The sequence below is a fragment of the Puma concolor genome, chromosome E3 (assembly GCF_028749965.1).
Source record: "Puma concolor isolate L17-30 chromosome E3, mPumCon1.1.hap2, whole genome shotgun sequence".
NCBI lineage: Eukaryota > Metazoa > Chordata > Mammalia > Carnivora > Felidae > Puma > Puma concolor.
Window position 1 is genome coordinate 11,500,586 of NC_141682.1, and position 26,274 is coordinate 11,526,859.

The 26,274-nt window shown below is 57.1% G+C and overlaps 1 protein-coding gene across 1 annotated transcript in view; it reads right to left on the reverse strand.

Annotated features, from left to right (window-relative positions):
• Positions 1-23,819, reverse strand: part of CASTOR2 (cytosolic arginine sensor for mTORC1 subunit 2) — a 58,025-nt gene extending 34,206 nt beyond the window's left edge. Inside the window, exon 1 of the mRNA XM_086692615.1 lies at positions 23,534-23,819. Within this exon, the coding sequence (XP_086548741.1) occupies positions 23,534-23,646 (113 nt within the window). The 5' untranslated portion in view covers positions 23,647-23,819. The remainder of the gene's footprint in view (positions 1-23,533) is intronic.
• Positions 23,820-26,274: the final 2,455 nt, after the last annotated feature.

Consider the following 26,274-nt stretch of genomic DNA (forward strand, 5'->3'; position numbering starts at 1 on the left):
GAAACGTTTTTAATGAGATCAAAGCCGGGCTTGGATCATAATTTCTCATATCCTTTTTTTTCTTAACCCCAAACTTACAAAAAAAATTTTTTTAATGTTTATTTTTGAAAGACAGAGGGGGAGGTGGGGGAGTACACGAGCAGGAGAGGAGCAGAGAGAGAGAATCTGAAGCAGGCTCCACACTGTCAGCTCAGAGCCCGATGTGGGGTTTGATCTCATGGATCGAACCACGAGATCAGGACCTGAGCCAAGACCAAGAGTCAGACGCTTAACGGAGCCACCCAGGCGCCCCTTTTTACCCCAAACTTTTTAAAAACGGTGGCATGATTTACCATAATGAAACATACACATTTCAGGTGTACAGGTAGATGAGTTTCTGCAGATGTATAATCCCATGTAGCTCTGTCCCAATAACTTACGAATGTCCCCAGCACCGCAGAGTCTCCGTCCCTCGCTGTCAGCCCCTACGACCCACAACAGGAAACCCCTGCTCCAGGTCCTAACTGCATGGATCAGTGTGCGTTGTGTGTTTCACCACCAGGAAATCACACAGTGGGTACCATTTTGTGTCTGGCTTGTTTTGTTCCACGTATTTTGAGATCAGGGAGCCTGGGTGGCTCAGCTGGTTGAGCGTCCGACTTCGGCTCAGGTCACGATCTCTTTGGGAGTTTGAGCCCCACATCAGGCTCCGTATACTGACAGCTCAGAGCCTAGAGCCTGGAGCCTGCTCTGGATTCTGTGTCTCCCTCTGCCTCTCCCCTGCTCTCACTCTCTCTGTCTCTCTCAAAAATAAATAAAACATTAAAAAAAGTTTTTTAGGGGCGCCTACGTGGTTCAGTCGGTTGAGCGTCCGCCTTCGACTCAGGTCATGATCTGGCGGTCTCTGAGTTCGAGCCCCGCATTGGGCTCTGTGTCTCCCTCTCTCTCTGCCCCTCCCCCACTCATGCTCTGTCTCTCTCTGTCAAAAATAAAATAAACATTAAAAAAAAATTAAAAAAAATTTTTTTAATGTATTTTGAGATCGATCCATTTCTCTGTCGAGTCTATAGTTATTTTTTTTGCTAAAAAATATGTTTATATGTATTGACCACATATTTTTATTTACCCCTTTCTCTTGTTGATGACATTTGGTTGTTTCTGGTTTTTGGCTACTATGGATAAAGACACTATGAACCTCCGTATTTAAAACCAATAACAACAAATCTGGCTGGCTTCCTAGGCCCCAAATTCCCATAATTCCACAAAAGCAGCTCAGGCTCTCCCCAAGAACTCTCTTTGCACATTCTGACCACCCCCCCCCCCAACCTGCCTAAGCCCCACCCCGCCCCATGGGTGGGGTGCCTAGGATGGGCTAGAGGAGGAACACAGAAGCCGAGGCCTGGAGGAAGAGATCTAGGCAGGGGACGCAGCACACAGAGGGATCCTGCATGGAGAGACCCTAACTCAAGGAAGGGAAATAGTCTTACGGTGATGTGGTTGAACTGTCTACACTCATGGAAAGGTGGAACATCTTCTACACTTTGTAACACAACGTTGAGTGGGAACAAAAGCAAGGCCCAGAAGATGACCCGCAGCCAGATGGCCTTTTTCAGATACATACATGGGACCAAAGTAGAAGTCAAGGGAAAGGTAAGCGTGGGTAGGAGGCAGTTACCGCCAACGCCGTGGTCGCAGTGACGGGGGTGCTGTTCTTCAAACAATAAACAAACATAAAATTAAAGTGGGATCAATATGTATCACAGACCAGGGGCGCCTGGGTGGCTCAGTTAGGTTGAGCATCCGACTTCAGATCAGGTCATGATCTCACCGCTCATGAGTTCGAGCCCCGCGTCATCGGGCTCTGGGCTGACAGCTCAGAGCCTGGAGCCTGCTTTGGATTCTGTTTCTCCTGCTCTCTCTGCCCCTCCCCTGCTCTTCTCTCTCTCTGTCTCTCAATAATAAATAAACGTTAAAAAAAAATTTTTTTTAAAGCTTTGAAACAGAGGAGACAAACCCTAAGAGACTCTTAAATACAGAGAACAAACTGAGGGTTGCTGGTGGGGTGTTTGTTGGGGGTTGGGCTAGATGGGTGATGGGCATTAAGGAGGGCACTTGTGATGAGCACTGAGTGTTGTCTGTAAGTGATGAATCACTAAATTCTATTCCTGAAGTGATTATTACACTATATGGTAACTAACTTGGATTTAAATTAAAGAAAAAAAAAAGTAAAAAAAAAAAAACCTTAGCCCAGCACTTGGCACAGACGAGGTGGTAAAGTTTTGACTAAATGAATTAATGAAAACCATTCAGCATGATCAAATTAAAAAAAAAAAAAGCTTTGAAACCTCTGAGGCGGGGTTGGGGGGGTGGTGACGGCAACAGATTGGGTCTGTTTTAAGCAGCCCACTTTGGTGGCATGGAGAGTCATTCCTGCATGTCCCCCACAATGTCCTTGTGCGGTTTCTGCTCCTGCTCGGGTCCCGTCTTCCCTCGGGGGGGGGGGGATGCGCTCAGGCTGCATCCGCTGCAGCCCAAAGCGGGGACCCCGGGGGATTCTGGGACGCAGGACCCAGGAAAGGAAGCCCATGAGTTTGGCCATGTCCGACAGGCACCTAGGCGGACCCCCACCTCCTGTGCCCCTCCAGTCGGGAGCCCCGAGGAGCTGTGCCCAGCCAGCCACCACTGTCTGGACCAAGTCAGCAGTATCTGCCCGAGGGCCCCCCAAGATCAGGAGCTGCACACAGATGCACCTGTAGGGGTCCCAGGGACAGGAAACAAAGCAGGGGTGGGATGGAGAAGGAGGACGGGGGTGGGGGTGGATCTCAGTCAAGGAAGAGCTTGGAAATGTCTAGAACAGAGGTTACACTCAAAGGCCCGCAAGGGGCAGGCGGCTGAGCTCATCAGGTGAAGGGAACCAGGGTTAAGACCTGCTTTGCATGTCAAACACCCAGGAATGTCCACCGGTTGCACCAAGAAGCAGGTTTTCCTTCTCAGCCTGTTTCCTTCCTTGCACTTTTGGGAAAGAAGAACAGAGACGTGTTTTTCTGGACCCAAGAAACTGGTCGGTGATAACATGATGACCAATGGGTCCGGCACCTGGTCTGGCCGGGGGCGGGGGTGGGGGTGGGGGTGGGGGGGCTCCTTCCCTGCTGAAAGGGGAGTCAGCCGCCACTCAGCTCTGATAACCTATTACCCTGTGGGTCCTGGGTCACAAGGTCTTCCAATTTTTCCAGAGAAGACGGAAATCCGGAGTTTTGTGATCTCTCTCCGCGTTTAAAATGTTTTGAAAACACACCGGGTGGGCCGAAGAAAACACGTCTGGCTTACAAATACCGCCTTTTCCTTCCCAGACCCCTAAAAGTTCTCAAGGGTCTTGGGTTTGGGTGGGGGAGGGGGGGAGTCAAGTTCCTGGATGGCAAGGGGTGCCCGTGTATATGATCGCTCGTGGGGTCTGCGCCTGGAGCACCGAGGGGGCTCAGAGCTCCCCGGGTGGCCTCTGAGGTTGGGGTCAGGAGCAGGTGGAGCAAAAATGTAAACCAGATCAAAGCAAGCGGCCTGCTCCAATGTGCCAGCTCTGGACACTAAGTGGGAGTCTCGGCAGCCCACTGCTCTGAGCGGCCTGCCTCCCTCTGCAGTTCGCCGGTGCCCAAGCCCAGAGCCTGGGAAGGCACAGCTCAGGGTCTCCTCGCCTGTCACCCCCCTGCAAGGGTCTTCAGTTGGGAGTCAGGAAGGAGCACAAGCTCTGACTCCCGGCCCCACTCTCAGCAAGCTGGGTGACCCCAGGTATGTCCTGTGCCTCTCTGAGCTTTGGGCTGTACCTTGGCACTCCTCGAGTCAGAACGCGTGGCCTGTCCACCAAGGTTCCACGGGCCCAGTGCTGTTTGCTGTGGGTGACGATGTGTTTATATAAGGCAGGGGGGGGGACGGGATTCAGGGAATAAGCAGAGACAGGTAACAGGTAGATGCTGGGGAGTCGGGAGCTCAGGGAGGGCATCCTGGAGGTGGTGGTGCCCGAGCGGGAAGCAGAAGAACCTCAGTCCAAGCAGATCTGGAACCGCGCTGCCTGGGAGAGCTTCCTGGAGAGCGGAAACGTCCTGCACCCACGCCGTCCAGTTCGATAGCCACTGGCCACATGTGGCCACTGAGCCCTTTGAGATGTGGCTGGTGCGGTTGAGGAAGCCGTGATTTGATTTGATTTTAATTAATTTGCGTTTGCGCAGCCACATGTGGCTAGAGGCTACCAATGTGGATGGTGCAGTTCTGGGACTTTTCGGTCCCCCACTTGCTCGAACACCAGCAGCCTCCACCCCGGTCCCTGATCTTCCCCTGTGGTTAACCGCTCCCCCCCACCCCCACCCCCAGTCAGCACCGGGACCATTCCAGGCTCGGGTTCCATCCTGGCTCCGTGATGTCAGGAACGTCAGCAAGGCCCTCAGGGACACAGCACTCACTACTGTCCCCAGAAAGTCCTTCTGATGTTTGCTGAGCTCCTGGGAGAAGACAGACATTGACCCTGAGCACTTGAAATGAGCCCAGCTTTTCTTTTTTTATTAAACAATTTTTAAGTTTATTTATTTGTTCTGAGAGAATAAATATTCTGAGAGAGCAGGGGAGGGGCAGAGAGAGAGAGAGAGAGGGGGGGAGACAGAGAATCCCAAGCAGGCTCTGCACTGTCAGCACAGAGCCTGACACAGGGCTCGATCTCATGAACCGCGAGATCATGACCTGAGCCGGAATCAAGGGTCGGACGCTTAACCGCCTGAGCCCCCCAGGTGCCCCCAAGGAGCTCAGCCTTGAGCCACGAAGAAAGGGCAGGAAAACTGTTTGCTGTGCCTCTGGGGCCTGACCTCCTGCCTCGCTCTTCCCCCTCCCATTACCAAGGTGGGCACACTGAGGCTCAGGACACAGTCCCGTCGGCGAAGGAAGAGGGTCTGAACAAGCCCAGAGCCTGGGCTCCTTCCGCTGGTCCTCACGGCCGGGGCCTGGGAGGGCAGGGATGGCGTGGGGGACACAGAGAGCACAGAGTTCCCTAACACAGCACCAGCCACTGGGCAGCTTAAAACACAGAAACTGATCTCACCCAGTTCTGGAGGCTGGAGGCAGACTGCGAACTCCCTGGTGTCACCTCTTATAAGAACACTAATCCTTCTGGGTCAGGGCCCCACCCTTCTGACCTCATCTGACCTTAACTACCTCCTAAAGGACTGATCTCCAAATACTGTCCCCATTTGGGATTAAGGTGTCAGCACATGAGTCTTAGGGGACACGGGCATTCGGCCCACAGCCATGAATGGGGGGGAGCCACGTCAAGGGCGAACAAAGCTGGGGGAGCTTCCCAGAGGGGACCCCGCCCATGGGGTCTCTATGCTGCACCCTCAAGGACAAGAGGGCAGAAAGGGGGTCCCCGGGAAGGGCCCAGCACAGTGTGTGAAGCTGGAACACGTGATCACACGGAGGGAGAAGGAGCTGAGGCCGTGCCCCGCTCCCTCCTCGCCACCCCCGTGTCTTAGCTGTAACAGCCCTCCTGACATCTCTTAGTAGACACCACCCGCAGGGCCCTGGGGCCGGGGCCTGCTCCATACCCTGGGGGACTGGTGTGACCACCGTGCACCATGGCCAGTCCTTTCTTTTTGGGGTTCAGTTCCAAAGCCATGAAATAAAAGCGGAGCCCGCGATGCGAGGCTTGGTCCTGCCCAGAGCAGCCAACAACTAGGGACTCAACGTGCTATCCTTCTCCCCCAGGAAGACAGCACTTACCCAAATGATGGGGGCAAGGCCTGTGGGTGGGGACAGGAGAGGGGCGGATGTGACACCCTGTCTCCAGCCTCCCTGGCAGTCTGCTCTCCCCAGGTGGGCCCAGTCAGAATGAGGCTTCGTCTACCACGTGGACTGAGGTCACCGGCCCCTGAGCTTTCTAGAATGTTCAGGCACCTGGCCTGGGGTCAAACTTGAGCTGAAACCCACCTACAAGCCCCCGGCCCCAGCTGCCTCACGGCCCCCCGCACTCTGGCTAACTGCATTATGGCTTCGAGTCAAGACTGGGGCCTAAAACCGACACATGCAACCCCCCCCCCCCCCCTGCCCTGGAGCCAGGTCCCCCCTTACAGCCTAACCCTCCCCAGCACTGCCTCCCCAAGGACACTGCATCTGGTTGTGCCCGGTTTACGCCTGTCATCGCCTCTCGGAGCTGCCCTGAGCACTTGGTGACAGTCCAGCGGCCAACCGGCCCTGCCCCCTGGGGAGGAGGTCTAGGCCCTGAGGGCTTTCCATGGGCTTTGGGACAAATTGCTCACTTTTATTAGAATTCTCACTGGGCTATGGCCAACATCCCCGGGGCTGCATTCAATTTGCTGAAGTCACTGAGATAGAGAAAGTGAGGGAGACAGTGGTGATAGAAAAAAGGAGAGAGGGGCGCCTGGGTGGCGCAGTCGGTTAAGCGTCCGACTTCAGCCAGGTCACGATCTCACGGTCCGTGAGTTCGAGCCCCGCGTCAGGCTCTGGGCTGATGGCTCGGAGCCTGGAGCCTGTTTCCGATTCTGTGTCTCCCTCTCTCTCTGCCCCTCCCCCGTTCATGCTCTGTGTCTCTCTCTGTCCCCAAAATAAATAAACGTTGAAAAAAAAAAAAAAAAAAAAAAGAAAAAAGGAGAGAAAGTCTAGAAAGCGGCATAAAAAATGGCCAAGCCGGCCGAGTCGGCATTATCATCCCATCATGCAGATGAAGAAACCGAGGCTCGGAGAGGTCAGTGCCCTGCCAATGGCTATGAGCTGGTAAGTGGACAGAATGTGCCAGGCGTGACAGGTAAGTGGTCTGTGGGGGCTGTCAGTAGACCCTCTGGGCCCCAGAGGTCAGACCCTCCGTGGCATCGTCTTCTCTAACTGCGCAGGAGGTGGGTGACCCCAGGGCTGATCATCTTCGGCAGGAGTGAGCCCCCTGAGGGTGAAAGGGGCCAGAAACTGCCTACTCAACGCCCTGGGGTGGGAAGGTGCTTCTATGGGGGTGTGGCACCCGTCACCTCTGGGGACAGCTTTCACTCCATGCAGGCCCCGGGCAGGGTGCTGTTCGGGCCCAGCCGGTCCCAGAGCCTGAAGCCTCTCAATCAGTTAAGTTCGGCAAGAGGGTGGGATGGCTGGGGTCCTGGTACCTGGGACAGTCTCCAACGGTCGTGGAGGAGAGAGTGAGCCCAGGATCCGGGAAGGGGGTGTTCCCTGGGTGGAGGGACCCAGCTCTGAGGGCTGGGTGCACCGGGAATGGCTGAGTGTGGGTCTCACTGCCTGGGCCGCAGGGCCTGGTGGACAGACAGCTGCCTTCACCTGCATGTCGGGGGGACAGAGGGAGAGCTGGCCATCCAGATAAGCCAATACCCACACAACAGGCGCAAATAAAATCGGGGCTTTCACTCTGCGGGCTGACTTCCGGCTGGGTGCGCAGGGGCTGGGGGTGGGATAGGGTGGGGAAGACTCCAAGGTTTTTGCAGCCCATGGGGGTCTTGCAAGCTGGCGGGGGAGGTTAAGGTGAACGGTGGCAAAGAGCCCCCAACAAGAAGGCGACCAGGCACCTCAGGGCCCACACGCATGTGCACGCACACTCAGGCACCCCCAGAATGGAAGGGGACGTAAAGGGGGCACTTTCAACCAGCAGGCTGTCTGAAGGCTCGATGGGCACCAAGACAGTGAGGGGCAGGCCCGCGACACCGTGACGCGAGTCTGAACTAGAACCTTTCTCTGGAGGGGCCGCGTGAGGACCTCCCCCGCACACAGATGCTCTGACCCACAGCTTAGCTTCTAGACCTTTGCCTGCAAACGCAGTCCCAGGCAAGATGAGGTCCGTGTCCCGAATGGTATGTTATGGCATTAACTGTCAACAACAACAACAACAAAGAGGGCTGGGAAGGAGTGTCCACCAGCGGGGGATAGGTTGAAGACACGACAGTCACCTGTTCTGTGGCTGATGGCGTAAGAGTTAAAAGGAGGGACGGGACTTTGGCAGAAATCTCTGCTAAGGGGAGGTTCAGCTGAAAGAGCCAGTGCGGAACGGGGGGGGGGGGGGGGGGGGCGGCGAGCGTGGCTTAATACCAATTTATGCTACGAAAGCAAAGAAAAACGAGGGAAAATACCACAGACGCAAGTTTCCATATATTTATCTCCCCAAGAGTTCCCACGAACCCCGTCGTCGTCGTCGGTGGGGCAGGAGCCACGTGGCTGAAGAACAGGGGAGCGAGGGAGGGAGCTGTCGCTGGGCACCTTTGCGTCTCTTTGGAATGACAAGTTGTGACTTTGTTATCTACCCCAAAATTACAAATGAGAAAACAAAGCAGTGAGGTGAGGAGGCCTTCCTGCAGGAGGAGGTAGGACCGGGGTGAGTTGCAAAGGCAGGGGCGTAACGTTGGGGCGCGCCGAGAGGGTTCAGGAGGGAGGGGCTCAGCGGTTAGGGGCATGGCGTCAGGAGCCCGCCGTGCCCAGGGACATTTCCCACCTGGAGCCCAGGGACGTCCTGGCCATGACCTGATGCCAGGAGCATGGATGGGGCCCCCTGCCTCTCCCAGACGGGTGCACCGCCTCTTTCCCGTCTGTAACCCTCTGGTCCAGGGGACTCTGACCCTGACCCACCTAACAGGCCAAATGACCCATTATCCTAAAGCTGACCCTGGTGCATTCTGCCTTCTCTCCCTGCAGGGCTCTCAGTAGAGCTGCTGGGTGAGCCCGGGCAAACCACGAATGAGGGAGGTATCCCAAGATCTCCAGACGGCACGCGAGGCTTGAGGTCTGCTGAGACACCTGCTGGGTGTCTGGGCAATGGACGCACACGAACAACAGGTTTCCCACAATACCTTGGGGGCGGGCAGCAGCAGCACCCCCACCTTCCAGAAAAGAAAACAGTGATTTACTTAAGCTAAAGAATTCTCCAGGGGTGCTATGGACTGAATGCCTGTGTCTCCCTGCGAGTTCCTACGTTGAAGCCCTGACCCCTCAATGTAGACGGCCCTTTGGGAGATGATCGGGTTTATGTGAGGTCACGAGGGTGGGACCCCTAGGATGCAATTAGCATCCTCATAAAAGAGAGAAAGATCTCGCTTGCCGAGGAAGGGCCGCGTGAGGACACAGGGAGAAGGCGGCCATCTGTAAGGCTTCACGGGGACCAGCAGAGGCGGGCACCTTGATCATGGACTTCCAGACCCCAGAAGTGTGAGAAATCAGTCTGTTCTTCCGCCTGCCTGGTCTGTGGTATTTGTTACTGCAGCCCAAGCAGACGGATATGGGCGGCACAGAGGAGATTCAGACTCACATCTGTCTAGACCCCAGGACAGTCCTCTCCCTCCAGCCACCCCCTCCCCTGCGCCTCGATTTTCTTCTTATTCTCGCTAACATGGATTGGTTGCTGCTGTTACTCTGTATGCATTTTTTAGATGTTTATTTATTTTTGAGAGAGCACAAGCAGGGGAGGGGCAGAGAGAGGGGGACAGAGGATCAAAAGAGGGCTCTGTGCTGACAGGCTGACAGCAGCGAGCCGGATGTAGGGCTCGAACTCATGAACTGAGAGATCATGGCCTGAGCCACAGTTCGAAATCCTGATTTTGCTAGTGTCTATGTTCCACACCTTATTCTCTCTCACTTCCTTTTCTACCGGGCCCTGCCCCTAGCCGTCCTCTTCCTTGTCTGCCCTCCTGCCCTGGTAGCTTTCTTTGGCCCTGGGATTAGGCCGACAAATGGATCCCAACCAAAGAGCCTGGGCAGACCCCCTCAGCTCCCATGGCCACCCTGTCTTCCCCTCATACCCTCACCCTTGGCCATTCCCTCCAGCCCCCATGCTGCCCCAGCACACGATGGGCTGCACCGCCCAGGCCTCCGTGCTTTTGCACATGCTGTTCCTTCCCTGTGCTCGAGCACGTCCTTCTCTCCAGACTACGGTGTGATTAAGGGTTTACAGAGCTGTCTACCCCCACCTGGCTGTCCCCAACTCGGGGGCTGGGGTCCGAGCCCCCATGGAACCAGCACTCAGCATAGGCTTGGCATCCAGACCCACTTGTGAGCTGGTGAGGAAGGAGGAAGCCTCAAGGGCCAGGTATAAGGAAGTCACAGACAGAAAGGGAGAACCTTCCCCCGTGTAGGCCCTGCCTTCCCCAGCCACTGTCCAAAGGGCCTGATGCCCCTCAGGGTGACAGATGGGCCCTCGGGAGGCTGGAGAACAGGCTTCCCAGAGACATGCTCACCTGAGCTGCTCCCACGGGGCTCTCCTTTGCGGGAGCAGGGGCAAAGTGTGGAGGAAACCTGCCCTCACAGGGACAGACAGCTCTTTGTGGGGCGGGGGTGGGGGTGATGCGAGAACCTTTACTCTATGAGAGGATTCAGGGGTCCCGGCTTTTGGGAACAAGCACTCCTTGGGGCATTAACACAGGGCGTTTTCCCAATGCTTTGACTTTTCTGGGACATTCTAGCAGCACAAATGCAAAGCAGGCCCACGGCACAGGGGGACACGTGGGATCTTACAAATGCCACCGCCTCCAGGTCCCGTGACCCTGACCGCGCTGGGCTCTGGACCAGGCACCCACTGAGCCCTTGATCTGTGTGACCGCACTAACCCTGCGAACAGCCCTGTGATGAGGACATTAGCACCTTCTCTGTTTTTCAGGGGAACCTGACTACAGGCGGTTAAACCAGGCTAATTTGGACTGAAGGGCCGGGGGAGGGAAATGGCCAGAGGGAAGCTGAGGGGGGGTGGGGGGGGAGATCACTCTGAATAGAGCTACTCTGAAGAGTATTTAGAAAGAACAGATAAAAAAAGAAACGTGGCTTCACTGCCTTCAAGCGCGGGTCCTCCTGACATCTGGGCCACCCACCGGGGGCCTGCGGAGGCCCGGCTCTGGGAGCTGATACGGCAGCCTGTCATTTACAGGTGACCCCTGCAACCCCTCTGGTCCCCTCGCTCCCATCTGTGACATTCTGGGTGGGCAACCTGTCTCCAAAGGATTGCTGGGGGGGGGGGGGGGAGGGCATCCAGCCGTGGTGGGTGCAAACGAGTTCTCCCAGACAGTTCACCATGGAGCCCTCCCCCCACCCCAGAGCTGCACCTGCCTGGGGCTGAGCCGTGGGACGGGGAGACAAGAATCAGGGACAGGTCCCAGCTCCCGGATGGGAGGGCCGGGGCCATCTCCCGTCCCTCACTGCCCTGACCCAGTCTCACCCTGACCCAGTCTCACCCCTGAGGCGGTTAAGGGAGGCAAGAGTCCAAGGAGCCTTCTGAAACCTTCCCCCGCCCCGCAGCTCCATGGCAGTGTTCCAGATCCTCCTGCAGGCTCCAAATTCTGACCCTTGAGAAGAACGGGAGTCAGTGGGGCTCCTCCCTACTGTCACGGCTCACACAGCCAGGGTGACAGCTCTGTACCCATCCCGAGGCCTCTGACGCCACGTTTAGACTCGCCCACAAACCACACAGTGTGGACACGCAGGACTCTGTCTGCATCCTGAAGACGACGGAGAGGGGTCAAGGCCGTGCAGGGGCACGGAAAAGTCCCTATGCTCAAGGCCACCTGTGATTGCAAACACAGCCCCTGCCCTTGTCAGGCTGGGCCTTTTGTGACGCTTGCCCTCACCTGGGCAGAACCTCCCCAGGCTGCCTTGTGCCACCAGCTGACCTGTGTTCTAGACGAGGACCTCAGGGCAGGGCCGGGGCCCGGGACTCAGGTGGCAGGGCCACACTCGGCCCCAGAGCAGGTGACACGTGTGCGGGAAGGGATCAGATTTCCTTGCAGCTGCCCCCTTCAGGGTCCTCAATAAACATCCGCTGAATTGCTACGGATAACCAGCTCGCCACGCGCTGGGCGCCTGAGCCCTCGACTTAAAATTTCGACGCCGCAACCCAAAGAGGTTGATTACCGTGCTGTCCATTTTATTTTTTTTAAAAAAAAATTTTTTTTTCAACGTTTTTATTTATTTTTGGGACAGAGAGAGACAGAGCATGAACAGGGGAGGGGCAGAGAGAGAGGGAGACACAGAATCGGAAACAGGCTCCAGGCTCCGAGCCATCAGCCCAGAGCCTGACGCGGGGCTCGAACTCACGGACCGCGAGATCGTGACCTGGCTGAAGTCGGACGCTTAACCGACTGCGCCACCCAGGCGCCCCTCGTGCTGTCCATTTTAAAGGTGAGGCCACTGAGCCCCAGGGGGCGGCTCCCGACAACCTGCCTGCGGTCACACCGCTGATCAAGTGACAGACCCAGGAGTGAAAACCCGTTTTCTTGACCGTGGCAGGCACGTCCCAGAGAAGCGGCCACTCGCGTAAGATCTTCCGTGCAGAGTTAAGAGCGGGCATGAGTGAAGCGGGGCCCAGGCAGGGAAGGGCTGGGAGCACGGGAGCCCGCCCGAACCCCGATCTGCTACGTGTCTGCTGTGTGACCTGGGGCGGGTTACTGGGGTGGGCCCCTCTCCTGCCCACGGAGCCGTGGCGGGGGTGAATGGCGCAAAGCCCCGGTACATAGTAGGCGCTTCAGAAAGATCGCAGAGGTTAAGCTTTGTCTGCTGTAAATTCCCCAGATCGGTCACCGCATTGGTGACTTTTGAGCTCTGAAGGAAAAACACTGAACTTTGAGAACAAATTTCCACCCGCTGCCTCTGCTGCTCAGGAAAGGGAGTCAACCATGGGGTGGGGAATGGATCTAAAGGAAGGCTGAGGCCCTGACAGTGGAGGGGAAAGTCCAGGGGAGCGTCCAGGAGGCCCGGCCTGGTTTCAGGGGAGAGCCAGCCTTTGAGGGAAAATTAACCCTACCTTGAAAATCAGCACCTGGTTACAGCCCAGGGCTCGGCCAGTGCAGAGGGAGGGCTGACCTCACTCGCCCTCCCTCCTTGGCTCCCTCCCTCCCTGCTCATCTCCTGGCAGCCCCCAGCTCAGATCAGGTGGCTACAGCCTAGGCTGGGTCAGAGAGGGGGCCGCTCTCCTCCACGGACACCTCACCGGGGCCCTCCCCCCCAGGTGTGGCCACCCCAGGGCCGACGTACCCTCCAGAAGCTCACCCCTCCAGCAAACACCTGTTCAAGACCGGTGACAACCAGAGCAGTCTCTGAGGGCCCCAGGAGGCACCGGAACCCATATAGGACACGTCCTCACCTCCACTCACGGGTGTGACCACACAGGCGACCCCAACTTCCCGCCAGCTCGGGACCAGAAGGACTATGGGACTGGCCGGCCACAGGCTAGGCATTTACACAGGCTATCATTTCCCCAGAATCCTGTTTGCCCACAAAGCAACAGAGTGGCTCTGAGGTTCGGCAGCCTCGGCCGTTGTCACCCAGTAAGGGCCTCCAGGCTCCTCTCCACACTGAGCTCATGTGGTAGTTGGTGACTTCACAGCCAGCGGCCCCAGGTTCCAAGCCCCACACGTCAGGTATGTTACAAGGTACAGCTGGTGCAGAAAACAGCCCGGTGTTTCCTCAAAATGTTCAGTGCACAGGGGCGCCTGGGGGGGCTCGGTCGGTTGAGCACCCGACTCTTGATTTGGGCTCAGGTCACGATCTCACTGTTGGTGGGTTTGAGCCCCGCCTCAGGCTCTGTGCTGGCAGTGTGGAGCCTGCTTGGGACTCTGTCTCCCTCTCTGCCCCTCCCCTGCTCTCTGTCTCTCAAAATAAGGAAAGAAACTCTAGAGAAATCGTGTCCAAAAATGTCAAGCGCAGAGTCACCGTGCGATGGCGTATGATGTCTACGCCCATTCCCAGGTACACAAACACCCAAGAGCGACGGAAACACAGGTCGACGCCAACAAGTGCACACAGGTGTCCACAGCAGTGTTAGTCATGACGGCCAAACCATGCCATTCCACATGACCATCTGTGGGCGAATAAACAAAAGGCGACACGGCCATACAGTGGAGTATTATTCAGCAGCGAAAAGGAACGGCGTCCCGACACAAGCCACAGCGTGAAGGAGCCTTGAAAACAGAACGCCAAGTGAAGGAAGCCGGTCGCAAAGAACCATGTGGTGCCTTGAAAAGAAATGTCCGGAAGAGGCAAATGCACAGAGACAGACGGAAGGTAGACAAGGTAGATGGGTGTTGCCGGGGGGCTGGGGAAGGGTGGGGGGAGGGCGGGCCCTGCTTAACGGGTGTGGTTTCTTGCGGGTGATGAGAATGTGTTGGAATTAGACAGGTGTGATGGTTGCACAACTCCGTGAGCACAGTGGATGCCACCAAGTTGTAAACTTGAAGACAGGGAACTGCATGGTATGTGAATTAGATCTCAGCAAAGCGGTTATTAAAAAAAAAAACAAAAAGCCCTACTCTGAGGCGCCTGAGTGGCTCAGTCGGTTGAGCGTCCGACTTTGGCTCAGGTCACCATCTCACGGTTCGTGAGTTCGAGCCCCGCGTCGGGCTCTCTGCTGTCAGCACAGAGTCCGCTGCGGATCCTCTCTGTCCCTCCCCTGCTCGTCTCTCTCTCTCTCTTTCACAATAAATAAACTTTGAAAAACAAAATAAAACACCCCCTACTCTTCCCTTATTGGCCTCTGTGATCTGGGGCAAAGAACTGATCCATGCGATGCCTCAGTTTCCTCCTCTGGGAAATGGGGCCAGTGACCGTACCTACGTGATAAGGGCCACGGTGAGGACCAAGTGAGCTAACAGAGAGCATGTTCTGAGCAGCTGTCTTGCCGGATGTCAGCTCCTTCCCTCGGCCTGAATCCGCCATCCAGCCCTTCGGCTTCCACATGCTCTCCAGGCTCCTGGGGCTTTTTTTCTCTTTTCATAAAATTTTTGCAAAGCATACGTGATATAAAACTCACCACCTGAACCGTTTCTAAGTGCGCAGGTCGGTAGCGTTATGTGCATCACGTCGCTGTGCGACATCTCCCCGGAACTCTCTTTATTTTGCAAAACAGAAACTCGGCACGCGCTAAACAACAACCTCCCCAGCCGATCCCCCCCTCTCCCCAGGCCCTGGCGGCCGTCGTTCTACTTTCTGTGTCTACACATCCGGCCGCTCTAAGTACGTCATGTGAGTGGCATCGGGCAGTACTCTATATGTCCTTTTGTGAATGGCTTATTCCACTCGGTGTAACGCCCCCCGGGTTCATCCACGGTGTAGCAGGTGTCAGAACCTCCTTCCTTTTTAAGGCTGACGGGTATTCCATTGAACGTATGCACCACACGTGACCCGTGGATGGACACAAAGCTGCTTTTGCCTCTGGGCTATATTATGAATACTGCAGCCCATAAACATGGGTTTAAGCATAGATCTTAAGCATAGATCTCAGAGGTCGGAGTATGTCCAATATATTGCATTTAAGGCAAGGATGATGTAAGGCATCTAGAGGTGAGTTTCCCCTTGTAAGTTCTTTAAGTTTATTTATTTTGAGAGAGACAGTGAGAGCAAGTAGGGGAGGGGCAGAGAGAGAGAGAGAGAGAGAGAGAGAGAGAATTCGGAGCAGGCTCCACACCATCAGCACACAGCCCTAGGCGGGTCTCAAACCCACAAATCGCAAGATGGTGACCTGAGCCGAAATCAAGAGCCAGACGCTCGAACAACTGAGCCATCCAGGCGCCCCTCCCCTTAAACGTTTTCATCGAACGCACTCACAACAAACTGTGCACGGTCAGCTGTCATACATCTCAGTGGGCCTGTCTGGCTCCTGGACGATCAGAATGGGTCCCAAGCACTGGCGGGACCGGGCGGGTCCATCCGGGGCTGGTTCCTTGTACCCCCAGAGGTCGTCGTAAGAAAAAACCCCACAGGCTCTGGGCAGAAATGAATCGGTGCTATAGAGCGCTGGTCCTAAGGCCTGGACGTGCACCTGGAGTGAGGACAGAGGGGATCAGTCCTCCTAGTCTGTACCCCGAGGTGCCAGTGATCCCAGGACACCACTCACCCAGCCTCAGGGTGGCTTCCTGGAGGAGGTGAGGCAGGAGGCAAACCCCGGGGTCATCCGTGTTCAGTCTGAGGACCGGTGAGGGCTGTCGGGCTGGACTAAAGCTGTAGTGACCACACATTCTGGTTTGCCCTGTTGTCCAGGGTAATTATTTTTAGTGCGCCCTGTCATTCTCCAAAGTGTCCCCGTGCGGGTGATAAATTGCAGTCACTGTGTGAGTTACTTGTTGTGTAACAAATTACCCAAAAACTCAGCGGCCTGAAAGTACGTCCAACTTCTATGTCTCTCGCAGGTCCTAGGGGTTAGGAAAGTGGGCACTTGCGGAGGAGGACCTCTTAGGAGGCTGCAGTCAAGTGCTGGCCAAGGCTGTGCTCACTGGAAGGCTTGCCTGGGGCGGCAGGGTCTGTTTTCAAGGTGCCTGGCTGTCGGCGGGAGGCCTCAGTCCCCCCTCCACGGGGCTCCTTCGCTGTCCTTGCGACATGGCAGCTGCCCCCACGGAGCAAGGGACCCGAGGGAGACAGGGAGACAGAGACTGAGAGACTCGGCCAGGCAGAAGCTATCCGTTTACGTCCGAGGCTCGGAGGCTTACACCGTCATTTCTGCCACCTTCTGCTTGTTCGAAGAAAGTCGCTAATCCAGGCCCCGCTTCAATGAAGGGGAGCCCTGGCTTCGGAAGGGAAAAGCGTTGAAGAATTTCGGATGTTTAACAACTACCGCTTCTAAAATAGGGCGTGTGTGCTGCAGAGACGGGACAGAGGAAATCAGACTGAGCATTCACGATGCCAGGGGAGAAGCAGGGGGTGGTCTGAGAAGGGCTTTTGAGCAAAGCAGAGTGAACCGTGACATCTGCCCCAGCACCAGACTCCAGTGGGGCCACACGGCCTCCGCTCAGCCCCTACCTGACCCACTGCCCCCTTCCTCTGGGTTTCTCACCCTTGATCTCGGGTGGAGAATGCACCTTTTCTCCCCACTGGACAGAAGCTCCGTTTGTGTTTCCCGCTGGGCCCTGCACACAGCAGGTGCACGCTGCCGGGTTTCTGCATGAATGAAACGGCCATGTGCACCAAGCACAAGTTGTCGTCCCACCGACCACAAGTCACAGCCTGCACTCTGCACGCACCTCTCCTTCCAGGCTCCAGGCCTTTGCTCGTGCTGTGTCCCCTGCCCGGAGTGCTCTGGCTGTGCTCGCCACTTGCACAGCCCTGGAGGCGGAGGGACCCAGGGGAAAGCCGTCTGGCTAAATCAGGGGAGAGATGAGAAGGACGGGCCATGGCGGGAGCAGTGGGCACGGGCGAGGACAGGTAGACCACGCCAAACAGCTGGATGTGGGGCAGGCCAAGGACAATGCTGTGCCTTCCACACCTGGCGTCCAGCACCTGGGGCCACCCCATGCTCTCCACGCATACCCTCCCGACCCACCGGTGCCCACCCCCTCCAGCTGCCTGTCTTCCGCATCCTCCACACCTCCACCCCCTGCCGTCCTCCTATTCTGCCCCGGCCCAGCTCAAATGGTGCCGTCTCCTCCAGGAAGCTTTACCTGCTTGCAGCTCTGGGGTCCTATAGCATTTTGGCTGCCCCTTGCCGAGGCTAAGTGACCCAGGTCCTCAGGCAGGTTCCTGGAGAGCAGTGACAGAATCTCCACTTGCTAGAATCAGAGCGTATGCATGTGCGGAGTCGTAAAAAGTCTCCTAACCCTGGGCTTTTCCACCTCCGCCCTGGTACTCGCCAGCTTAACCAGGGCATTTTCTCTCAGCTAACGCTTATCGGAGCTTATAGTGGACCAGACTCCGCTGAAGCGCTTGTCCTTGTCATGTCTTGTTAAGTCCTCACAGCGGCCTAGACAGTAGGCATGATCATGATCCCCGTTTGAGAGGTAAGAAACTGCCAGCACAGAGACGTCAAGCAACTTGCCCAAGGTCACACAGCCAGGAGGCAGCAGTGCTGGGATGCCACCCGAGGTGCCCGGTCCCAGGCCCAGACACCGCTGCTAGCCCACCTTTCCCTAAGCTGCAAGCAAGTGGTGGCCTCAGCCCAAGGCACTCAGGAAAACGATGAGGGTTTGGATGGACTTTTTGCAATTTTGAGCTTTTCTCTTAGAGATGCCTCCTTTTAAAATTTATCTATCTATCTGCCTGCCTATCTATCTATATGCCTGCCTATCTATCTATCTATCTATCTATCTATCTATCTATCTATCTATATGCCGCAATGCCACAACTGTGAGATCACGACCTGAGCCGATATTAGGAGTCAGATGCTCATCGACTGAGCCACCCAGGCACCCCTCCTAGAAATGCCTCTTAAATCTTCAGCGCTCACTATGGCTTGTTGGCAAGATTTCCCACAGGCAGCAACACGAACGGGCGCGCACAGGTCAGAACGCACCCGACACCTGCAGGCTGTGGGTCTGGCCCAGGTGGGCGGTGTGCGTTTTTGTGGGCACCTGCTTACCACATACTCACCTGGGCGCTTTTTCTGCCGGTTGAATGAGATGCACTTCCTTGGGTGGAATTTAAAGATAAGCGCATTTTATGGGCAAAAAAAAAAAAAAAAGGGGGGGGTGGAGGGGGTCTTACAGCTTCCTGCCACCTGAATGCATCTCAGGATGATGACCTTGCCCCTGTCCTCCCTCTGCTGCTATGACCTCTCAGCGGCACCTCTGCTAAGTGGCCCCTGGGGACGGGGCATCCAAGCCGGCGGGCCCTTAGGCCTGGCTGCCTGGTCATCAGGACAGCTTTTACCGCCTTACTTCTTGGGTTCAAATCCCAGCCCTGCCCCTTCTGTGTGTTCCTTGCTTTCCTCATCTGTAGAATGGGAATATTCCAACTCCGACTTGGAGCGGTCACAGTTTTCACTATATACTCATCAGTGGACCCCAGCTCTGCCTTATAGGGCCGCGGAGAGCAAATCTGAGTCCTACAGGACACTGGTGGGCTTCCACCTCCCCCTGGCCCTGAGCCCCCAGGCGGCGGGCCCCTCCTGCAGTGATGGATCCTGATTGGTCTGCGATGGTCTCATCCCCTGCGCAGTGACTGGTGCAGGCCTGTTCATGTGACCCAGTTCTGCTCCAGGAGTTGGTGCAGGAGCAGAGCGGGGCTGGGGAGTGTTCCTGGAGAGGTTTCTCAGAAACATTCTGGAGGCAAGGGGCCTTTCCCTCCCTTCGGTTTCCTCCTGAGCTGCCAATAAAGCCTGAAGCTGCCCCGGCCATTCCAGAGGGAGCCACATCGTCATGCCAAGGATGGCCAAAGACAAAGACGGGGAGACCTGGGTCCTTGAGGACATCATCAAGCCTTTAAGTTATTAACCTTAGAGCAGCCCTGACTCCCAACCTCTTATCACACACACTTCTTATTTAGGCCAGAGAAGTCAAGGCTTTTTGTTATCTGCAGCCCAAAGCAGCCTGCTGATATCTTGCGGCTGGGACCTTCTTGAGATCAAGCCCATCGTCGCGAAGGAAGGGTCTAAGCTCGGCTTGTGCACTCAGGGAAGACTTCTTGGAGGAGGTGAGGTGAAAATGGAATCTAAAAAGAATGAGCCGGCGGAGGAAGGGGGAAGGGTAAAGAATAACATCCCGGGCAGACAGAACAAAGGTCTGAGGCTTTGGGCCATAGGGCGTGTGTGCGTGCACACGCGCGTGCACATGCGCGCAGGAGAAGTAATCTCTGTGGCTGAGGCCGGGACAGGTGAGGCTGGGGAGGGGCGGGCAGGGCTGCAGTGAGCCCTCAGCCGGGCTGCAGAGCCCCAGGTTACCCCGAAGGCAGAGAAGTTCCGTGGATGGCCTTGATTTTATTCACTCAGGGTCTCACCCTCCCGCGCGGTGCCGTGGGCAGGATCCAGCCATACCCAGATGCTGCCCTACACCTCGGCAGAGGGCAGGGGGCGCTGGGTCTCGCTTCTCCAGGTGCCTCTTCCAGCCCCCAGGGCACTCTGTGGGGCCTGGCTGAAATCTGGGTCACTCTGTGCAGGAGTCGGACATCCATCAAACAGGCAGCTACTAAGTGCCTACAAAGCAGTGTGCTGAGCACAGCGGAGAAAGGACCTGGTTCAAATCCCAATTCTGTCTCTTCCCAGCTGTGTGACCTTGAGCAAGCCGCCTTCCTTCTCCAAACGCGGCATCTGTGCCTCTTGGTAAGGGAGGGTGAAATCAAAGGTTTGCTCCAGTATCTCTGGTACTGGGTGGGGGTGGAGGGAAGTAGTGAGTAAACCGACTCTCAAAAAACTTCCTGAGGGTAAGGCTGGCGTCTGGGTGGGAGAGAAAGAAGCCAACAATACGCTGTGCAGGACCACGGCTGAACAGGGAGGGAGCACCTGAACGGGGCGGTGTGGAAGTGCCAAGTGGAGGTGGCAGGTGACCAGTGGCGAGCTGAGCCGAGCCGAGCGGTGAGCATTCCTGGGAGAGAAAAGGCCCACAGGGGCAGGGCGGAAGGGATACGGGAAGCCTAGGGCTTGGGCTCTGTGCTCCTAAAGGCTCTGGAACAGCGTGCGGCCCACAGGAGAGCTGGACCTAACTGTTGAACCTGGAATAGCAAGTCTCTGGGCTTCAGCCAGAAAGCTGCGGCTTCGAATCCTGCCTCTGCCACTTCACCCGCGTGACCTTGAGCAAGCCACCTGACCTCTGAGCCTCAGACTCCTTCTTTGCAGAGGAGGTGTAAAAATCCAATTCGCGGAGCGGTGGACCGGCGTGTGCAGGAACTTGGACTAGGATCCCCTTCCCGCCTGGCTAACTCCTATCTGAAAGCCCTAAGGTCCCATGCCGCCTCCTGCAGGGAGCCTCCCAGGCTTCCCTCAGGCCTGTCTGCTACCCCACCTGACCCCCTTCCCTGACTCCACCTTGCTCTACTGTAACTGTGTCTTCCTTCTCTCCCATCAGGCTCTGGGCTCGGAAGAGGGAGGGGCAGGGTATCTCGGCATCTCTTAGATCCAGCGGCACCCCCACCCAGAGTGGGGTCCCTGCCGATGCGACGTCTTTCCCCAACCCTCCACCCAGGTGGAAAGTAGAGGGAAAAAGTGATTAAGTCTGCTGGGGATAAAGAGAAGTGGGGGCGGGGGAGGTCAGAAGCATTTTATGGGCAAAGGTTCAGGGTGGTATCACTACCTCTTGAGGGCTGAACAGAAGTTTACTGGCAGAGGGGCATGTTTCCGGGCAGAATTGGAACTACGAAAGCACAGAGGTGTGAAGGGAAGGAAAAGGAAACTGGGGGTGACCAGAGTATTGGCCAGAATGGGTAAAGATCGAGGATTCCGGATCTGGATCCCAAAGGCCATGCCAAGGATATGACCCTACAGGAAGCGGTGGAGAATCTGTTAACAGAGACGCTGGGGGAGGGGGCCGTATGCGTCTATACTGCACTAGTTTGGGCTACAGTTAGGTTGGGGGAGGGGTGGGGCAAACGACAGGGCCATGGGCCACCACTTGGGGGCAGGGGCTGGTGGAAGAATCAAGAAGGAGCAAAAGTTTGCCCCGGAGGACTTTTTATTGAAAACAGCTTCGATCACACACCCACCCCTTCTACTTGCCAAAAAGCCAATGGCCACAATCATTCCATGCTGCACACAGCAGCCCTGGGAGAAGCAGGGGGCCAGATGGTGCTGTCTCCATTACAGACGGAGGGAGAGCCAGAGGAGGAAAGGGATCCTGCCATGGTCACGGTCACGGTCACAGTCACTCAGGCGGTGAGGGGCTAGGGGCAACCTGAAGGCAGTGTTCCGGCCCAGAGTGCAGAAGAGGCAAGCACCTTCTGGAGCCCGACCCTGGAGACGAGGAGATGACCTTTGACCTCTGAGTCATCTGGAGCCTGGACTGGTCACCTGGGCCACAGACCAGCTGCCTCCAGCAGGGGACAGAGAAGGGGGACTCAGGACTCAATTCTGTGGTCTGACAGGTCAGCAGGGGCTCACTGCTCCTCCCACCCTCTTTCCCCCCTCGCGCTCCCCCCTCCCGCTCCCCCCTCCCAGCATGTCTGTGAGTCCTCTAGACTGGACCCTGCGGTGGGGGCTGAAGAGGGCCAGTCCCTACACAGAAGGTGAGGGGCAGAGGGAGGGGCTCTTTGCTGCCCTTCTAAGAAGCCCCCAAATGCCCCCTCCTCCCAGCACCCACCCAGGCCCCACACAGCCACAGCCTGAGTCATCATCCTGGTTTGAATGGTAGCCGGCACATCAGCCAGGGGGCTGCCTGGGGCTGAGGGCCAAGGGTTGGAAAAACAAGGCCGGTTTCTCTCACCTCCAGCCTTGGAAGCGCAAGACAGGCTAGGGAGTGGGGGGCAGAGGGCAGGTAGAGGAGGGCTGGGGGGGGTCAAGAGCCAGAGGGGGGCCGAGGGGGGGGGGAAGGTTCAGAATTTCAGCTGTTGGCTTTTGTTTTCAAATGACCTGTTTAATAATTACCTTTGCCATCAAAGGAGCCCAGGGCCCAGCAAAGGAGAGGTTTTCAACCCTCCATACCCCACCGAGCAGCCCAGCCCAGCCGGGAGAAGAAAGTATACAAGATCCCACCGGCGGATCTGGCTCGCTCCATCTGGCAAACAATGGCGGGACTAAACTGCCCGCTCAGACACACACATCAAAGTGAGATTTCCAGGCAAGAACTTTAACAGGCAGATAAGAGGCTCGGATGGAATTATTTCCCTGCATCCCCAGAGCTTCCCTGGGCTCAGCGCCCAAGGGGGCAGCCTTAGGGGCCTGTCATTTTAACCTTAACCTTGACCTGTACTGTACTCATTCATTTTGCAGCCAGGGGGAACCGCCTCGGCCCCAACCCCGAAAGACCCAACCAGCAACAACTTCATGGCTTTGAACAGTCACAATGGTGGACAAACAAGGGATTTAAGTTACAGCGGCCAGCTCGCGCTCACACTCCACGGGGCTCCGGCACCATAAAAAACACACCCCAAACCAAGCACCCATGGGGGGTTCACACAGTCAGATCCTGACGGCAGGAGAAAATCCAACTTGGTTTTTTTTGTTTGTTTGTTTCTTCCCCAACCTCCCAAGGCCTTCAACTATTTTTCCCCCTGCAGCATCCAAGCCCAGCCTCGAGGCTGAGCCATAAACACGCCTGCTCCTCCCCCTTCCACGGTTCGGCAACACCCCCCCCCCCCCCAACCTTCCTGGACCTGGAGGAGACAGAAGCACCGCGACCCTCACCCGCAGCCCCTCCTCGGGCCCTCCCCCCGGCCTCCCGCGCCGTCCGCAGCCCTCACAGACACCTTGAGATAAACACCCACTAATGATTTTATGATTTTCTGCTCTCTGGGTAGCCGCGCTCAGCAGAATCCCTCCCCCGGCCCTGGCTACGGGGGCCGGCCCAGCCGAGGGATTGGGGGATGGGGGTGTTAGTTTGTTTTTTCCACTGCCGCGTCCCCACACCTGTTTTTCATTCATTCATTCGTTCGTTCATTCATTCACGGATTCGTCACTGCAGCCTCCCCGGCCCTTCGGATCTCGGGGAGGGGATGGGAGGGAGCGGGCCGAGATGCGGCGGGGGGTGGGGGGGGGCGGGAGACGGCGGCGGGGGTGCATCGAGGCGGGGCTCGGGGTGGAAGGACCCCGCTCGAGGGCAGATCGGGCGGCTTCGTCGAAAACAAGGCGGGCGGCGGGGCGGGGGCGCTCCCCGGGGCTCGAAGTTGTTTTCCGAGCCGCGGCGGCGAGGACAGCCGCCCGGGTGCGCCTCTTTGTCTCTCCCCGGCCGGCGCCGCGTCCCCGCGCGCTCACCTGGTCTTGGAGGACAGGAAGGCAAGTTTGATCAGGCCGTAGGTGAAGAGCGGGATGCTCTCCTTGGCGACGCTGGCAACTTGCAGCCGGTGCTCCAGGATGTGGAGTTCCATCGTCCGCCCGCGCTCCGCGGCGGCTCATCGGCGGGGGGCGAGCCGCGGCCCCCGCCCCCTGCGCGCCCTGCCGGCACCGAGCGCCGCGGGCGGCCGGCCCGGGGACCGGGAGCTCGGCGCCGGGCGGCCCGGGGCGGACAAAGGGGAGGCCCGCCGAGCCGCGAGGGGCCGCGGGCGGCGGGCGGGCGGCGGGCGGGCGGCGGGCGAGGGCGGCAGCGCTGGCGGAGCGGCGGCGCGCGGCGCCCGGCGCGGAGAGCAGCTGGTGTTCGCTGTAACAAACAACTTGCCACTCAAACGCCGGCCCGCTGGGCATGCGCGGCCGCGGCGGGGCGTGCCGGGACTTGTAGTCGCGCGCGGCCGGGGCGCCGCCGGCCGGGGCTGTCGGGGGCTGGGCGGCCGCGCGAGGGGCCGGCCCGGCGCCCGCGGAAGGCAGCAGCGCGGGCGCCCGCCGGGCCGCAGGGGAAGCGGGGGTAGGAGTGGGGGTTGGGGGGGGGGGTGCGGAGCAGGCTGGGGCCGCTCGGGCCAGCCTGGGCCTAGCTGCGAGCTCTCACTCCGAGCCCGAGCTCGGGACCTGGCGCCCCGGGGTGCGAGCGAGCAGCCCGCACAGCCCCGGCGCGGGAGGAGGCCCGGGTCTGGAGTTGGGGGGGGGGGGGGGGAGATTGCTAGAAACCTCTGGTTAGGGTGCGGAGAAGCAAGCCAGAGATGGGTGCTGCGGCAGAGGTGGGGCCGAGGGGTCCAGCGGAGGCTTCCTGGTTGCAGGGGTCATCCGGGCTGGGTTCTGAAGGATGCATGGGAGCTCGCCGAGGAGGGGGGCGGAGCCGGAGGCCCGAGGCCTTCCAGGCAGAAGGAACAGCGTGTCCAAAGCACAGAAGCGTGAAAGCCCCCACTGGGCTGTGTTTGGCTTTGCTGGAGCGGAAAATGTGAGGGAGGAGAGGCGAGAGATAAGGCAGGCGCAGTCACCAGGAGTCCGGTCGAGAGGGGTCATGTATGCAGATCTAATGAGGTGGCCGTTTAGCCCGCGCGAGGGAGGGTGATGGGGGCTGCGAAGGCCGAATTAGCGAAAAGTCTGAAATGATCCGAAGGGCTTCCCACCGCAGAGGCAGTGTGCCAGTGACCGTGGCCTGGGACGCTTCCCCTCACTGGCTGACTGGTGTGAAACCGTCTAGGTTAAAGTTGCTGGCGCTTTGCTCTTTGGCAGAGTAATTTGGGGACGTGATGGGTCAGGTTTACCTGCTGGGGCAGTCTGGGAAGGCTCTTTCTGAGGAAGACCCCGGCTCTGCCCTCCCACATTCTCTCTCTCAGCCCTCCTCGTCTGTGAGGTCAGGTCGGAGCATTCCGAGGCCCCCTCGTTTACACACAGGGGTCTGGAGCTTGCAATCTGGTAGCTCTTAGAGCTGGCTGATCCCCTCCCTTCCCGCTTTGTTTCCACGAAAGAATTCTTCACCCTCTAATAAAGAATATGTTTATGTTTTGTTGGTTGGTTGATTGGTGGGTCTGTCTTCCTCTGCTAGAATCTCACATCCATGAAGGCGGTGATTTTGGCCTACAATGTGACTGGCAGGTGAGTGCATACATGCAAACGCGACACTTTCAGAATCTAGGGATCTAGAAGGCCCAAACAGAAATGATTCAGGGCCCAGGTGAGTAACATAGGTGTGTGAGCCAGTTCGGTATCAGACAGTCATAAGTGGAACGGGACAAGGGAGGCCTGTCGGAAGGTATCACATTCAGTTAAAGAAAACAACAACAAAGCAACTGGTGAAACCAAACAGACAAGGCTAAAGATAGGATTCAGTCACTTTTCTGACTTCTGCGCTGGATGGCCTAAGTCAGTATTTTCTTTTTTTTTTTTTTTAGTGTTTATTTATCTTTGAGAGAGAGAGAGAGACAGAACATGAGCAGGGGAGGGACAGAGAGAGAGGGAGACACAGAAATGGAAGTAGGCTCCAGGCTCCGAGCTGTCAGCACAGAGCCCGACACGGGGCTTGACCCCACAAACCATGAGCTCATGACCTGAGCCAAAGTCAGATGCTTAACCGGCTGAGCCACCCAGGTGTTCCCTAAGTCAGTATTTTCTGATCTGTAGGCAATGACCCATGAGTGGAATGTGAAATCAGTTTAGCAGGACCTGACTGGCGTTTAAAAAAAAAAAAAAAAAGAAATGCCAGAGTTTTGCACGGAGCAAGGGTAGTTAGTATATCATCTTTTCTAAGTTGCAGGAAACTTTAATTTTGTCATGTGGGTCCATATGTGCATTCAGGTGTGTGTGCATGTGTGTGTGCACACACGCGTGTGTGTGCTGAATCTTTTTGTTGTTGAGTTTATTTCTTTATTTTGAGAGAGAACACATGCACAAGTGGGGGAGGAGCATAGAGAGAGGGAGAGAGAGAATCCCAAGCAGACTCCGCACCATCAGCACAGAGCCCGAAGTGGGGCTCGAACTCACAAACCGTGAGATTGTGACCTGAGTCGAAACCAAGAGTTGGGCGCTAAAAGGACTGAGCCACCCAGGCGCCCCCGCGTGCTGGATCTTGATGCAGAGGTTATTTCCTACTGTGGTCTTGGCCGAAAGCGTTCGGCGACACCGGGAGTTTTCTCGTTGGTCAAGCCAGACCACCATAAAGTTTG